The following is a 14,975-nucleotide window of genomic DNA, read 5'->3' on the forward strand; positions in this document are numbered from 1 at the left end:
AGTCTGATATTTTCTCGAAAACATTAATGAATCATTTGAGACTTTATATCGTAAATCAAGAGACATTTTTACATTAAATGTTTCACACTTTTCACTTGTTGATTGACATTTATTGCTGGCAATTTGATTGTATTTAATAGTCAGTAAATTGTTTTTACAGTAACAATTTTATTGGAAACGTTTATTTGGTTTAACAACATTTATATTTGTTGTTTTGTTTCAATGAATATTGAAAATAAATATCGATATTGCCTTTTAATGGGAAAGGAGTGAAATGAAACTCTTAACCAGAGATTTGGACGATGATAAATGTTATGAGAAATTATTGTCTCTCTATTGTCATCTTTCTCATTTTATAAGAAACAATATACTCTTTGAAAGTGATAGTGAAACACTTTTTTTATTAGGTTTAATGGGAGTAAAAATGTAACGTTCAATAAAGATGATGATGAGGAGGAGGAAAGGGAAGAGGAAAGATAAATGATTGCCAGTGATATTGTGATGAGGAAAAATGAGGAAGATGAAGAGAAGAACAGAGTTTTGAGGAAAAAAAGCATTTTTCTTAGCAAGTTAACAATAACTTGAAAGCAAATCTTATTGATTTTACAAACAAAAGAAGCTGAAACTGAATTGATGATTATAATGAGAAGTTGCAAGAAATTGAAGTAAAATGTGAAAATAGATTTAATCTATTAATAGATAAATTGGGTTTACTTGAAACAATTCAGGCTTTAGTTTCATTTCTCATTAACCATCGAGATAATAATGATTAAAATGGTTAAATAAGTGTTGATAGAACTTAAAATTCAAATTAAATACAGTTTGAAAGATTGCTCAAAGATTCACTTTAATGGTGAAAATATCTCAGCATTTTGCATAAAATTGATCTTCGAAATAATGAATCTTTTAATTTAGCATTTTATTTGATAAAAAAGTTCAACTCGAATCTAATAAGCAATATTTTTTAATCGATTGTTGCAATTCGAAAATCATAATTTGAATTTGGGTTGATTTGGGAAACAAAATGGTTAATCATTGGATCGATTGGACTTGATTTTACATTGTAAATGTTTCGATCGCTTGATGGACTATTGGGTTAAAGTTGAGTTGAAAGATTAAATTGAAACATTTGTTGTTTCGAGCCAACAATTGAACCTGTTCAGTGAACAATTTAAACAGTTTAATGTTTCAATTTCATGTGGAAATGGTTGAGTTGAGATTCTGATGAATAAAAATGTGAGTTTTCTTCAAATGAAAGGTTAGCAGGAAAGCCCAAACCATTACACAGTCGATACATTTTCAGTGGTTAAGGAAAGGAAAAAAACATGATGAACAAAATAATGATAAAAATGATGATGTTTAGCTGGAGCAAGTTGAAATCTGAATTTAAATTGTTCAGGGTTAAAAGTAAGGGAAACTGTAAAAAATGTTTGAAAAAATGAATTTCCTTTTTTTACCGTTTTAAAAGTAAAATATTCAGAAAACATTTTTACACTTAAATTGATATTTAATGGAGTAACTTGCAGTTTTTCAGCAAAGTAAAAGTCAGGCTAAAAACAAATGTTAGACAAGATTTTGAAGCTTTTATCTTCCCTGTTCTCATCCTTTTTGTCATCTCCATCATCATCATTTTCATCGTGTTTAACCTTAAATCTAAGTTAAAGTTGCCATTTTATGGAAATTTCATTGAAAATTGACAATGAATAGAGTAAATGCTGGTTAAGGGAAGGTTTCACTTTTCAGGTTTTGTTTCAAGTTAAATGAATTGACTGAGCAAATTGTTTCATTGATTGTTGATATTAAATTAAATTTGAACCGCAAAAGAAACAATATTTTGTCAAAGCTTTTTGGATCCTCTTTTGTTTCATTATTGTAAATCATTTATAAACGCATATCTTTTTAACCAAACATCATTATGGTAATGAATCAACTCTTTTTGCTTCATAATTAAGATATTACATCTGAATCCTGCGATCATGGCTAATGATTGAGTGGAATTCTTTCCAATGGATACAATAAATTAAAGCCACATTTGTAGACTCAAATTCTTGACGAAAAACCATGGTCTATGAGAAAAACTGATAAATAAAATGAAATCTAGTTATACAGGTGAACAAAATGAAATTCAAAATTGAACTTTGAAAGCGATCTCTTCGAAAACTTTCGTCCAGAGAAATGTTTGAATTTGACTTGAAGCTTGAGGAAACTTGAGGTAACATAGTGAGACTATAATTTGGTTGTATTTTATCGACATTGAAAATATAACGGACATCGGGACTCACCTTGTGGTCATATCATCTTTAAATGTGTAGAAATGGTTCGATGAATTATACAATTGTAATTGGATAGTTTCATTCATTCACACTGATGAAGTCCGAGAATGGGACCATTGGCAAAGTGGACTTTAGACTGACAGGGTATCGGCATGCAGTGGTAATCAAGTTTCCTAATGAAATATATATTTTTAGATAGCCCATCAGGGGTACATAAAAAGTGAAAAATAGTAGGTGCCCATTTTTTGATTAACGAAAGTTATTGGCACTTTCATGGCGAACCCAAGCATATCTCTATGTACGACTTAAAATATTTTTTTCATCAAGAAACTTCAGCATAATGCATAGAGATATGCTTCAGGTATTTACAAACGTCTCTCTAAGAAACATTTGAGATATCACAATATAAAAATGATCAATTTCGGAATTGATGTCCATGTCGGTGTCCATTATTTTTTGGTAGCAAACTCATGGGAACTGAATGGGGTGAAAAAGGTTAGTCCTGATTGTCTTTTCATTTTCCTTTATTTTATAAAATATTATTCCAACTTGTTTTCTATTTCAGGTTTTTTCAAATACGAACGAAGAAATAATCTATTAGGTGATGTACCCGATCCGATTTCCCCTTCGTTAAAGTCCGTAGATATTATTCCAGACATTCCTTAATCATATGTTCACCTTCAACTCTTTTACTTGGCTAAATGATCTTTTGGGTTTTCAACTATAGCATTCATATATGACTTGGAGTGGTTCTTGAAGATCTTATTCAAGTTTAATGTATTTAGGCAATAAATAATCAATAAATAAATTCATTTTTTCAGTGTCGATTTTTATTACCCAGTGTTCCTGAGCCAGTTAAATTATGTTGAGCTTTTTCATGATTTTTCCAGCCATGAGAAATCAATTCACGAAAATATTTCTCTATCGTAGTTTTGCGAGACCATAGGAAACACGTGGCTTTGTCAATGGGATACTTCCCTTTAATTAGTATCTAAAATAAAAAAAAATACTAACTAGTAACTACGAAAAATAATGAAATTACCTTAGAGGTATTAGAAGTATCCGTGTCTGGTTTTGTTGATTCAAACTCATTTTTGTTATTAATTTGGTTATTAAGGTAAGCTAATTATAAGTATTGCTATTTAGAAATCTTTATTCTATTTCCTATCTTTTATTGTATACAACTCTGATGATAGATCAGAAGTATGCTGGAAATTTCAAAGAAATGGATCAAGAAGAAGAGGAAAGAAGAGAAGCAATGTGTTTATTATCATTCGATTTGTTTAAAGTTCCCAATAATGAACATAATACGGATACCTCCAGATCTAATTTCAATAATGATGCACAACCGAGTCATAAGATCGACTTATCTGATAATTATATTGAAAGACTACTCATTTTGGAAGAAGCATTCATTGCTTATTATTCAGTTCGATCGGATACTTCCCGTGCTTTCCTACATAAGGATTCCGAGCAAGAAATTGAAAAGACCATGTTAGCTTCAACATCTAATGATAATCAAAAGTAAGAGATCACAGGCTGTTCGAAGGAAGATGGTAATGCGCAGATTAGGGATACTTCGATTTATGAAAGGTATTTTAATGGTAATCCGTATTTTGTTTACGATGTTGATGGCAAGAATTTGCTTAGTGAAAAGGCAGAAAACGAATTTTTTACCAAGTTCATCGAGCAAAAAACCGGTTCACATTCATGCCTTGTTTGCAAGGATTGCAAGTTCAAAGAGTGGAAGAAATTGAACGAAGTTCGTTATCATGTTGCACCCTTTTTTATGAAAATTAAATGCCCGAAATGTGTATCGACTTTCACCGCAAAGTCAAATTGAATTCAATTTGAATTAAATCCCCGAAAATCCGAGTGAAAACTCAATTTCTGACTGCTTGGGCAATAATTAGCAAGGAATTCAAAATGTGAAACTAATCGGTTGGGGGAAGGAAAACGGTGAATATTATTTGTTAGCAGCTACAGACAACATTCAAATATTACAATACAAGCCTGATATATTAATAGAAGCCTCCGTAAATGCGGTTGTTACCTTCAATGATTCTGTTAATCAGTTATCCGATTTGTATTGACAGTTTCGTGTATCTCTATGATTACAACTCTAATACCAAGACCAAGTGTTCAAATTAGCCTAACAGTCAGGAATACCAGAGGAAACATCAACACTATTTTTGGTTATTACTGCAAATTATTTTTATTACCTTTGGTTGTTGTTGTTTTTTTCACCAGCAATATTCATGCTTCAACGTTGGATGGGATAATGAACTTCATTGAATGATTGAAGGAAAAGAGCGATAAAAAAAAGGAATCAAAGGAAAGCAAAAAAAAGATGATATAAATATAATCATGTTATCTATGGAAACTTTGTATCAAAACTAAATGGAGCTTCATGTTATTTCAATTTAATTTTACCATTTCAATTTCACCATGTAACTCCAAACAACTGGTAAATGGTAAAGTATACTTGACATGAAATCCCAATAATTTCAATGAGCTTTTCTTTATTTCATCTCTTGTAACATTATTATTTTTTGTTGCTGCTCTTTTCCTCTTTTATGCCCAGGAAGAGTGAAGAAAAAAAAGAGATGGAAAAGGATTGATACACACAAGTTATCAGACAAAATTGCAAATGAAAAGAAAAGGCAAAACATGGAAAAAGGGAATGAAAATGGCGAAAAATGCTGAAAAGAAATCAATAATATACTTGACAATTGTAAACCAAAATAATTTAGCTCAAGTACACTTTATTTCCTCGTGGGTTGTGATAATAAAAGCTGAAATGTTTCAAAGGTAAAGCAGTACAAGAGGATGAAGTAAACTTGAATTCAACCCTATTGTTGTTGATTACAAATCAATGAATGGATACTGATTGCTGAATTTTATGGCGAAAAATAGCTAAACCTGAAAATCAATTTGATAACTTTTACCAAGCTTACAGCTTAAATTTGATAATTAGCTGATGATTTGACATTTGAAAATGGCATTCACTAGATTCCCTTGGCATTTACAATTGACGGTAATTAATCATGATTTTAATTTTCTCGCTATTTAAGCCTTTCCAAATTACAATTAAGCTTGTGATGCTAGTAATCAATTTTTTTTCATTGAAACAAAGGACAAACCTGGAAAGCAAAATATCAACATGGTCTCAACCTTAGTCAAATAACACTGTAAATTTAATCATCTTTGATCATGTTAATGACGAGACAATCCTAGCATTATGTTAACATTATTTAAGTGATGATATTAATAATAATTGTGTTGTGAGCAATAAAGAGCATTTATACACACCAAAGTACGTGTACTGCTTCAGGCTCATCCAGTTCCATAATCATGGTAATGATAATAGATATTATCAGAGATAACATGATGATATTTGCAATTCCAATGGAAGCCTGAAGAACAGGCAAATCCAAGGTTCAACTTCTTCCTCAGGTAATTCATTCACTTTCTTTCTCCCTTTTTCTTCCACTTTTCTTACCTTTCCATGTAAAAAAAGGACCATTCAGCAAACAAGTTGAAATTCAGGGAAAACCTGTACCATCATTTTCCTCTCCCAATATTATCCTTCATTAACAGAATAATTTAATAATTTGATAATTTTCCATTTATTAACCAGAGAATCTTTCAATTGAAAATTATTTCTTGTCAAGAAACCGACAGCATCTTTGGGTTAATGTTTACATCAATGTTTTTCCTGTGATGTTAATCAAGTTGATGTTTCAAAAATAAAATCATATTTCCTTTGTGATTAAATTTTGATTAAATTCAATTTATTTGTTTTGTATCTTGACCAAGCCAAACATCAATCCAAATTGTCCATTTGAAATTAAATTAACTTTATCTTTTGACGTTTGACACAATTTTGTTGTCCCTCGATATCACCATTAAAAGCAAAATCATGACAATCAATGTGAACAGGAGTCAATGTCTGATGTCTGTTGGCTTTCTTGTCATTTTGTTTACTTTTATGCACACAACTCACGGCCTGAAATCATGTACTCAACTAGAAGCTCGTACTGATCGATACATCAAACGAATGCTATTGATAAACTCTGAACAATCCATTCCACGAACTGACAATGATCTACTCGACTACTGTAAATCAACCCGAAAAGGCTTTGCTCTGGCAACCAAATATCAACAATGTCTTCCACCTTTTCCCAGACAAATTTTGGCTCTCATGCTTAATGGAGCCGGTAAAGCTGTGCGTTACATTTGTGATGACAATTCGCGCCGAAGCCAAGTTCTAGACTATCTCACTTGTCTTAAAACGGAAAATATTGGTCGAGTTCATTCCTTGGTTGGTCGTACTTTATCCATTATGGATTACATTGGAACCAATGTTACTTCTGATGTCATGATTCTTCCCTATTCCTGTTGTACTTATCACTTTCTTTATGACCGATCCATTCGCCTATTGAACACGCTTTGTCCAGATAAATCAGCTTCCGTTACTCAGCTCATTGGAACCCTTTTGACTTTATCTGAAGTTATTGATATTGGTTGCTCCAAATACTCTACTCTGTCAACTTGTGTCGCTAAAATACCTCAAGCAATGGAAAATATAAAATCTGCTCGATCCTCTTCAAACAAATCATTGGAAGATCGATCCTTTGTTGAACCTATTCTTCGTATATCTAATAGATTAATTGATGATCCAACGAAAGATGATGCCAATAATAGTAAAAACAAAAATGATCGCAATAAAAAATCAACTCCTTAATCAGGTAAAAAGAATCGGTAAATTGGAGGAACCTCAACACGTCCATTAGCCTTTTGGGTTTACTTTTTATCATTGCCATGATTTACTGATTATATCAATCATGGGTTTGCTTCATCAATTGAAACAGTTCGTTACTTAATCAACTGGCCACATGTTATTATCACCATTATCACAGAACAATACGAAGTATAACCAATAATTCATATTTAAGAATGGCATCATAACTAACAACTATTATTCTTAATATACAAATGATTGCCTACAAACCATCATTAATCTAACAAAAAAACGAGTCAAGATTCTATTAATCATTGTAAATATTGAAATATTATTCTTTGATTGAAATATATTTGTGTTAAATTATTATAAATTGACTACTTTTTTTTAATTCATCAAGAAAACACAAATGTTAGATCGATTGAATTTTTTCCTTTGATTGTCCGTGTAAAATTAGTTGCTGCTTTCAGTCATTTCAAAGTCAGTTGTCACTCATTGTCAACTGCAAAGCTACCAATTTACCAATTATAATAATGACATCAACCATAGACAATTGAGATCACAATGATGGATACAATTGAATTAGAAACCATATTGCAATGTTAACTCGTACACGCTGTGGTTGTCTTTAGAGAATAAGAAACGTGCAACTAAATTGTTACACTGAATTACTCAATTGGACCAATCATTTATTCATTGGCATTGGTACAAAACAATAGATGGAAAACTTTACCACTTTTACAGTTTACCATCAAATCCGTTGACAATATTGATAATAGCAGCAAAAAGACAATTGTGCCAGAAAAATGTGATCAACTCCAATCAACTTTCAATATTTTTACTGTAAATGTCAACAAATGATTAAATAGCAGAATGAACATCAAGACCAAAGCCCAGAATTAGATGTACACAATGCATGTACAATATGCATATACACACACAGAGGGAAGGTTAATCTTGATCCATGTTCAATTTGACTCCACTCAGGATGATGAAATTAACAGTTGATCGTACCAAAAGGGCCAGGTTAATGTAACTTTGTTATGCATTGGTAAGTCTGTAGGAAGAGAAGGAGGGAGAAAAAAAAGCAAAAGTATTAATGATAATGATGATAAATATAAATCTAGAGAGAGAAGCTAAAAGCTAAAAAAGCTATGCTTACTCACAAGATGAGCAAAGAGACTCTGAAGGTGGAGATAAGTGGAAAAAGTTTACATGGTTTTCATTGAAACGCGTGTTCAACGAGCAACATCAATAACACATAAAATTGCGCTTCCATTAAAGCAACATTTAATCACTAATCACAATCATAATCATAACCATAATCATGTGTATAATGGTAACAATAAACTTGAAATAGTCAACAATATTAACCATGGCAACCATTGATGACCTCATATAAATTTCATTGCCATCTCTTGATGTAGCGGTTAAATTAAAATCAGATATTTATTATTAATGTTGCCATTTTGTTAAATTATCAAAGCTATTGGATTTATTTGAATAATCAAGCTGAATGTAAAATAGTGTAACCTTATCATCTTCGTTGTTAGCCTTGTCTCAATTATTATTGACAATTAATTAATCTAACTTTTTGATCAGAACAGAAAAAAATGTACTAAGGCTGTCTGTTGTATTCAATGTGGCGTAAAAAATTACTGTAACTCATCCTAAAACCATACCAGATAATCAAGGATATTTCAGTGATTTCCTAACCAGACAAATTCTTGGACATTATCAATGAAATTAGATTTTGTTCACAATCAAGTAACAAATTAACTGTTGCGAAAAGAAAATTGATTAACATCATTATTAGCAACACAGGCAACTTGGTTCTTCACATTCAACTGAATCTCAACATTCACTAATCTCTACTAAAAAACCAAGATTTATGCTGAAATATTTATGGACAAATATGAAACAGGATAAGTTTCAAGTAATGATGATAAAGACTATAATGATGATGATGATGAGTAGGAAGAAAAGTGTCTAATCTAAATTAGGATGACATTAATATATTTACTTACATTTTATCTTTAGGCCTAACCTATCACAAATTTGGAAAGTTGAAGTTTAGTTGAAATATTCAATTTCATAATTTGATACAAGATTAAACGACTTTCACGATATGAGCATGATAATAATCATCATTTACTCAGCAAGCACCAGAAAGAAGACATTTGATATATCAAAAAGTATGAAAATTAGGATGACTTGCGATGATTTGTTGACAATTTTTCATTTCACTTTGCTTTTTTTATTCCAGGCTTTCCGAGCTTCTCCTTTTTGATTTCATTTCCAGTCAAGTTTCACACTTTTTATCACTTCACTCAAGGTAATCACTGGACCGATAGTTGGTAAATTAACTTACCCTCAGGCAGACTAATTATCATTTATCTTTAATATTACACTTGATAATAAAATAAATTTTAATAATATACAGCATAACCTAATAAACAAAACATAAATGTAAGAGCAAAAAAAGAGCGACAACAACGCCATCAAATTTAGACATTTCAAGGTGTACTTTTTTGAAGCGCCAATTTAACAAATAATTAAATCAACTAATCATCACGCTGTTTAACCAGTTTCATGCATGTAATATCTGAAAATAAATCTTTACATTATTGATGTAAATTCAATTTCAGACTCTAGATTTTTTAGGTTCATTTCAACGTTCCATTGAATTTGAGTTGTAATTAAACGACCAGAACAAGTTGAATCTTTCATCCTTTTATCTCTACAATTTTTGTGTTCAGTTTATGTAAGCTTGTGCTTGAAGGAAAAACAAAATCATAATCAATCTTAATTCAATTACAGTGTTGATTATATTGTTTTTGCTGATGCAGGAAACCTTCAAGATTGGACTCTCAATTTTGCCTTGTTTTCATCTGAAAATCTTGAAAATTGTAAAGGATAAAACTATGATGAAGATGATGATACCTTTTATGCGATTAATAAAAGCCTCAAGGGTTTACATCTTTTCTTGTATATTCAATCTCATATTTGTTTTATTATTTTCCCCTCCTTTTCACCTCACCATCACCATCATCATCACCAACACAAGAACAAGAAGCATCATAATAATTAACATCATTTTCACGTTCCTTAACCCTGCTTATCTGAACATGATTTTTACTGCTTACAATTTGTTATCAAGATTGTCTGATTTTTGGGTGCTTTATCAAAATAATTATCAATCAAACCTCCAAAATAAGAACATCAAAAATCAAAGTCAGCATTGGGTTGTCAGTTAACCAATAAAATCAACAATCAAGACTATAGCCACACATAGTCTATTCTTAAGCCAAAGTCAACCTAAAATGGTTGAGGTTCTAGGTTTAGCTTATGGTTATGCTTAGGGTCTTTTTTTCAGTCAACTTTAAAAGCCAATTTTATAACCATTTTTCACAACAATTGCTGTCAATTAGTTGATCCACTTTTGAACATCAATTGATTGGTGATTAAATTGTAAATTCAAGTTGCTATCGGTGGCAATATTTGCAACACTCAACTTGATTTTAGTTTGAATCTAATGACAGTATTAGTTATAGAGTCAAGGTTCTTAAATTGTAAATTTGATTGACTCTCATTAGATTGCATCTTTTAGGCTTATTGTGATTATAAACACATCAAATGCAGGACTTGAAATAATTAATTGTTGAACTGTTTATTGACTTATCAACATCAACAAATGACCAGGAAAGAAGAGGATTTTTTTCACTTTGATTTAACCTTAAGGCATTGTTGACCTTAGAAATTAATCTTACATGATGACGATGATGATCAACGAGTAGATTAAGATTGGACAAATCATCTTAACCTTCCCTATCATTACTGTCACCTTAACGACTGGTCATCAAAATACACCTTGATCAAGGTGAAACAATCATCTCACCATGTTAAATATTTGGTGAAAATTGTGTTTGTCCATCAACAGCACTATAAAAATGTAATCCAGAATTATTAACTGAAAACGGAAATTAATTTTATCATCAAAACGGAAGACATTTTACTGTAATATTTTCCGTATTTTGGCTCAACTCAAATCAAATTGTTGATCATTGGTAATCTGTCATTTCGTTTTTTTCACAATTTCCTGTAAATATCATTGAGCATTTGATGTTGAGTGTTTGTCAAGCAAACAGATTACTTTGAAATCAAATTTCGAAGGTTAATCACAAAAGGCTTAAACCGCACTCTGAGTTGTCATTTGAAAGTTTAATCAACGAGATGGCGACTCAATAAGACTGATCAGGTGTTGCGCGGGTTCGGCCATTTTTAATGACTAACTGTGTTTCTTATTTACTTATTGTCTGGTTCATTGTTTCATTTCAATATTTGATTGGTGATTTACTTTATTTAATTTGGTGATTAGTTTCTGTTAACAATAAAGGATTGAACAAATTATTGAATGTGTGCCACTTTAGTAGCTTTCTTAGTTAAATGTTTTATTAACTCTGACAAGTCTATCGTTAAAATTTACTGGCTTTTACCCTCACCATCAAGGAATCAACTAATGTCATGTTAATTCTTTAGTTTACGAATTAAAAGATTTATGTTGATTTAACCTCTTGGATTGTGATTTAGAAAGGTAAGTCTGTAGTTTAAAATATACTAAACCAAGACAGTGATTGATTAACTGAATAAAAAAGGAGACTTGAAAATTTTAACAGAGTTAACCTGGAAACAAGAAAAACAAAGTAAAGATGGAAGCAAAGGAAAATGGCAAAGTATTGCAAGAATTTTAATTAAAAGGAATCAGCTTAAATTCAGTTAAGATTGTGTCAAATTAAGCTGTCTTCATAAGAGGATCATGATCAAGATGATGATGTTGATGATGAGGAGGAACAAGATGAAGAGTTATGAGGTAACAACAGTAACAACAAATGGAAACCTCATCTTCAATTGTCAACAGAATAATCAATTAGATTAAGAAAGAAACATTGGATGAAATTAGTTTTGCTGTTCTCTTGATTAAATGAATTTGATTAAATTCAATTTACTGATCTGATTAAACTATTTTACACTCTAAACAACCCAAATGAATTGAATTAGTAATGTGCAGATGGTTATTCCATTCATTCAATCCACAAGAAACAAATTGCTCATTCCCCAAATTATTGTTTCAAGTGAAAAATAAATTCAAAAGCAAAAACTGGTGAATATGAATAGTAAGTTAAACTTAATTGCGTAAAATGCCCAAATTTAATTTAAAATGGCTATTTAACATTTCATTAATCAACTTTTCTTGCTCTTTTTCAGGCTAAAAGCATGATCAAACTAGAGGATAATCTGACGAGAATGAAATCAAGCAGCAGAATTGACTGGTAAATTTTCAGCACTTGGATTAATCATAAAGCTTGGCTAAATATTTGACCAGAAGCATTAATACATCAAAGATGATAATTCTGTCCTGATATCAATCTTTTTCATGGGCGATTTTGATGGATAAGAGTGATTACTGGCCTTAAACAAAAGCAAATTTCTGTCTGGCAACGGGCACAATCAGAATGTTACATGAAACCATTACTTTAACGCTTCAATTTCGATTCTCAGCCTGTTCATAAAGATTATGTTGGAAATGAAGTTTATTTCTAATACAGCCAGCCTCTTCATTGTTATAACTTGATTCTAATTGTGATTCATACATAATCATCCAGTTCTTCTTTACAGACAACTACTCAATCAGTAATCACCATTATGATTACCATAACCACGCCTGGAGAGTCACTATTAAGCTTTTTTGCTTTTCCTTAACTTGTGATTTTGGTTGGAAACAAAAATGCAAAATAAATCAATGGACTGGATTCAACTGTATGATTATCATTATTACTATTGATGTTGTCATTATTGTTAACTGATTACACTGATTCTCATGAATCTCAAAATAAACACTTGTGTCTTTATTAAAGTAAATGTTTATTTCAAACATTTATTAACTTGCACAAGTTAATCATAAAATGAAAGATTGATTGATTTGTCTTCATCAACATAAATTGAAAATGATTACACTCGCTGCCAAACCTTATACCAAATGAAGGCACATTCATGGAATTGGTAATTTTTGATAATTTCGTAAATTTCGTTCTTTTTCGTGAGTTTATCCGAATAATGTATGGACTGATTATGTCTATTGAGTTGTTCAGTCGACTAATTAGTACAATTGTAATGTTAAAATACATGTAACTTGGGTTGATCGAAGTGAAATGCAAATAGTAAAACTGAAAGAACATTGGTATAAATTAAAACAACAATTTAGATCCTGGAATTTGCTTCCTACTCACAATTAACAGTTAGTTACTTGACTTTTCAATTACTATTCAAATCCTTTTTTTGTGCCTTTACAAAATCATTCAAATGGGTGATATAATTATTTGTAGTTATGTCAATTCATTTCAATTACTAAGGCACAAGAATTCCAGATTGCCTGTTCAGCCAATACAGTTGAAAAGATTGAAAGGACGAAAGCAACTCTGCCAATAATTAACTACAATCAAAACTAAAAATATCAACAGATTTCTCTTCAGTATTTCAATTAATTTTCAATTGCTTCATCAAAGAGCTCAGCAGAAAAAAATGGCAAAGCTTTAAATTAAGTTGATGGTGGAAGAGGCAAAAAAAGTTATGCAGAGAATTTGAATTATCTGTTAATTTCAATTACACTGTTAGCTTGAATGCTTGTTTCATCTCAGGTAACATTTTCCTCATATTCATCACTTTTAACCTTTTGTCTTCCATTTTTGTCATCATTTTTTTTGCTTTGTTATCAAGCAAATTCCTTGTATTCAATTTCCACATCACCATCGTCATCAACTTGAATCCTGAAGATTTGAAGTTTCCATGGTATTTTTAAATCTACAAAGAAAGTGGACAGAAAAAAAGAGTAAAAGTGAGGTTGATGTTGGCTTTGATTGTGTTTGAAGGAAAAACTGAATTCATGTGAAAAATGTACTTAAATTATACTCTTTTAACTCTATTTTTGGGTGTAACTTGATTATCAAAGGACAATCAAAGGTGTGTTCGTCAAAATCAGTTGAAAATATCAACTCAATTTCATGTTCATTTTTTGCATGGCTATTGCCTGTCTTACCTTGTCACTGGCAAAAAAATGTTTCCAGAAAACACAAAATCAAAATTCCAGTCTTTACCGTTGATGAGATTTATGGTCCACCCACTGTTCAAGCTCAGCCTAATCCTAGTCAGCATTGTCATCTTCATAATGGTAATTGAGGTTGAATTAAAAAAGAAATTCAAGAATTAACCCAAATTCATTAAAATTCAATTAAATATCAACTGGTATCTAGTCTTACTGGATAATATCTATCTGGTAAATGGAGTCCACTTTGAGTCTATGATGTATCTGTTAACCAATAAGATGATAATTATACTTGTTTAGTTGCTAATTATTTTGATGTTATTACTTTTTTGCACTGTGCTTCTGGTTTCTTCAATTTCATAAATTTGGAGATATATGCTGAACATGGAAACCTGGTGATGATCTAATGATGATGATGGGATAAAATTGATATTGATAAAGAAAAGTAAACCCTTAGGCCTGATAACAAGTTTACCCAGAAACTTCAACGAGAGAGGTTCATGTGACTTATCATCAATTGGATACTCAATCAAAGTCAAGAGCTACTTTGTCTTAAAGTAAATTTTTTCAAGTACAGTCGGTAAAAAGCAAGACTAAAGGTAAGTTCATTGATCTTGAAGAGAAAACGAAAAGCAATGCAAAGGTATTGGTAAAAAAAGGATATTCAATCAGATAAATGATTGATTCCATTGCGTTTTCGAGTTCACATTCTCATATTTTCATTTCCATCTCACAAATAACAATATACAGCCTGTAAGTTAATAATCACTGTATTTAAAGCCTTTTGTTTAATCCAAATATTTATAATTAAACCTTTTTGATTGTCCAATCTCAATAAAAATCTTTCAAAATTATGTGT

The 14,975-nt window shown here is 30.9% G+C and overlaps 1 protein-coding gene and 3 long non-coding RNA genes across 5 annotated transcripts; 2 read left to right on the forward strand and 2 right to left on the reverse strand.

The window, feature by feature from the left end:
* The first annotated feature begins 5,676 nt into the window (after positions 1 to 5,676).
* On the forward strand, positions 5,677 to 7,390 carry LOC149093951 (uncharacterized). Its single transcript, XM_089266864.1, has one exon. It carries the CDS (start codon positions 6,196 to 6,198, stop codon positions 7,018 to 7,020), a length of 825 nt encoding a protein of 274 aa, XP_089122990.1. The 5' UTR covers positions 5,677 to 6,195; the 3' UTR covers positions 7,021 to 7,390.
* A 295-nt stretch (positions 7,391 to 7,685) lies between these two features.
* On the reverse strand, positions 7,686 to 9,501 carry LOC107370095 (uncharacterized). 2 transcript variants are annotated; one of them, XR_003082725.2, is made up of 2 exons: positions 9,045 to 9,501; positions 7,686 to 8,074 (listed from the first exon to the last, which is right to left on the reverse strand). It is a non-coding gene; the product is annotated as an uncharacterized LOC107370095 (long non-coding RNA). The 2 variants fall into 2 exon arrangements; XR_001570520.3 differs by lacking the exon at positions 9,045 to 9,501 and adding an exon at positions 8,184 to 8,434.
* Positions 9,502 to 11,148: 1,647 nt separating this feature from the next.
* LOC107369525 (uncharacterized) lies at positions 11,149 to 12,936 on the forward strand. Its single transcript, XR_001570333.3, has 3 exons — positions 11,149 to 11,611; positions 11,694 to 12,191; positions 12,283 to 12,936. It is a non-coding gene; the product is annotated as an uncharacterized LOC107369525 (long non-coding RNA).
* Positions 12,937 to 13,642: 706 nt separating this feature from the next.
* On the reverse strand, positions 13,643 to 14,252 carry LOC107369513 (uncharacterized). Its single transcript, XR_001570327.3, has 2 exons — positions 14,111 to 14,252; positions 13,643 to 13,875 (listed from the first exon to the last, which is right to left on the reverse strand). It is a non-coding gene; the product is annotated as an uncharacterized LOC107369513 (long non-coding RNA).
* Positions 14,253 to 14,975: the final 723 nt, after the last annotated feature.

The sequence above is a fragment of the Tetranychus urticae genome, chromosome 2 (assembly GCF_039701765.1).
Source record: "Tetranychus urticae isolate SD_2017Ah chromosome 2, NJAU_TeUrti_SD_1.0, whole genome shotgun sequence".
Lineage (NCBI taxonomy): Eukaryota > Metazoa > Arthropoda > Arachnida > Trombidiformes > Tetranychidae > Tetranychus > Tetranychus urticae.

Excerpts from the sequence above, each read along its gene's own strand:
- LOC149093951 (XM_089266864.1), top strand. The coding sequence starts at position 6,196 with ATGACAATCAATGTGAACAGGAGTCAATGTCTGATGTCTGTTGGCTTT.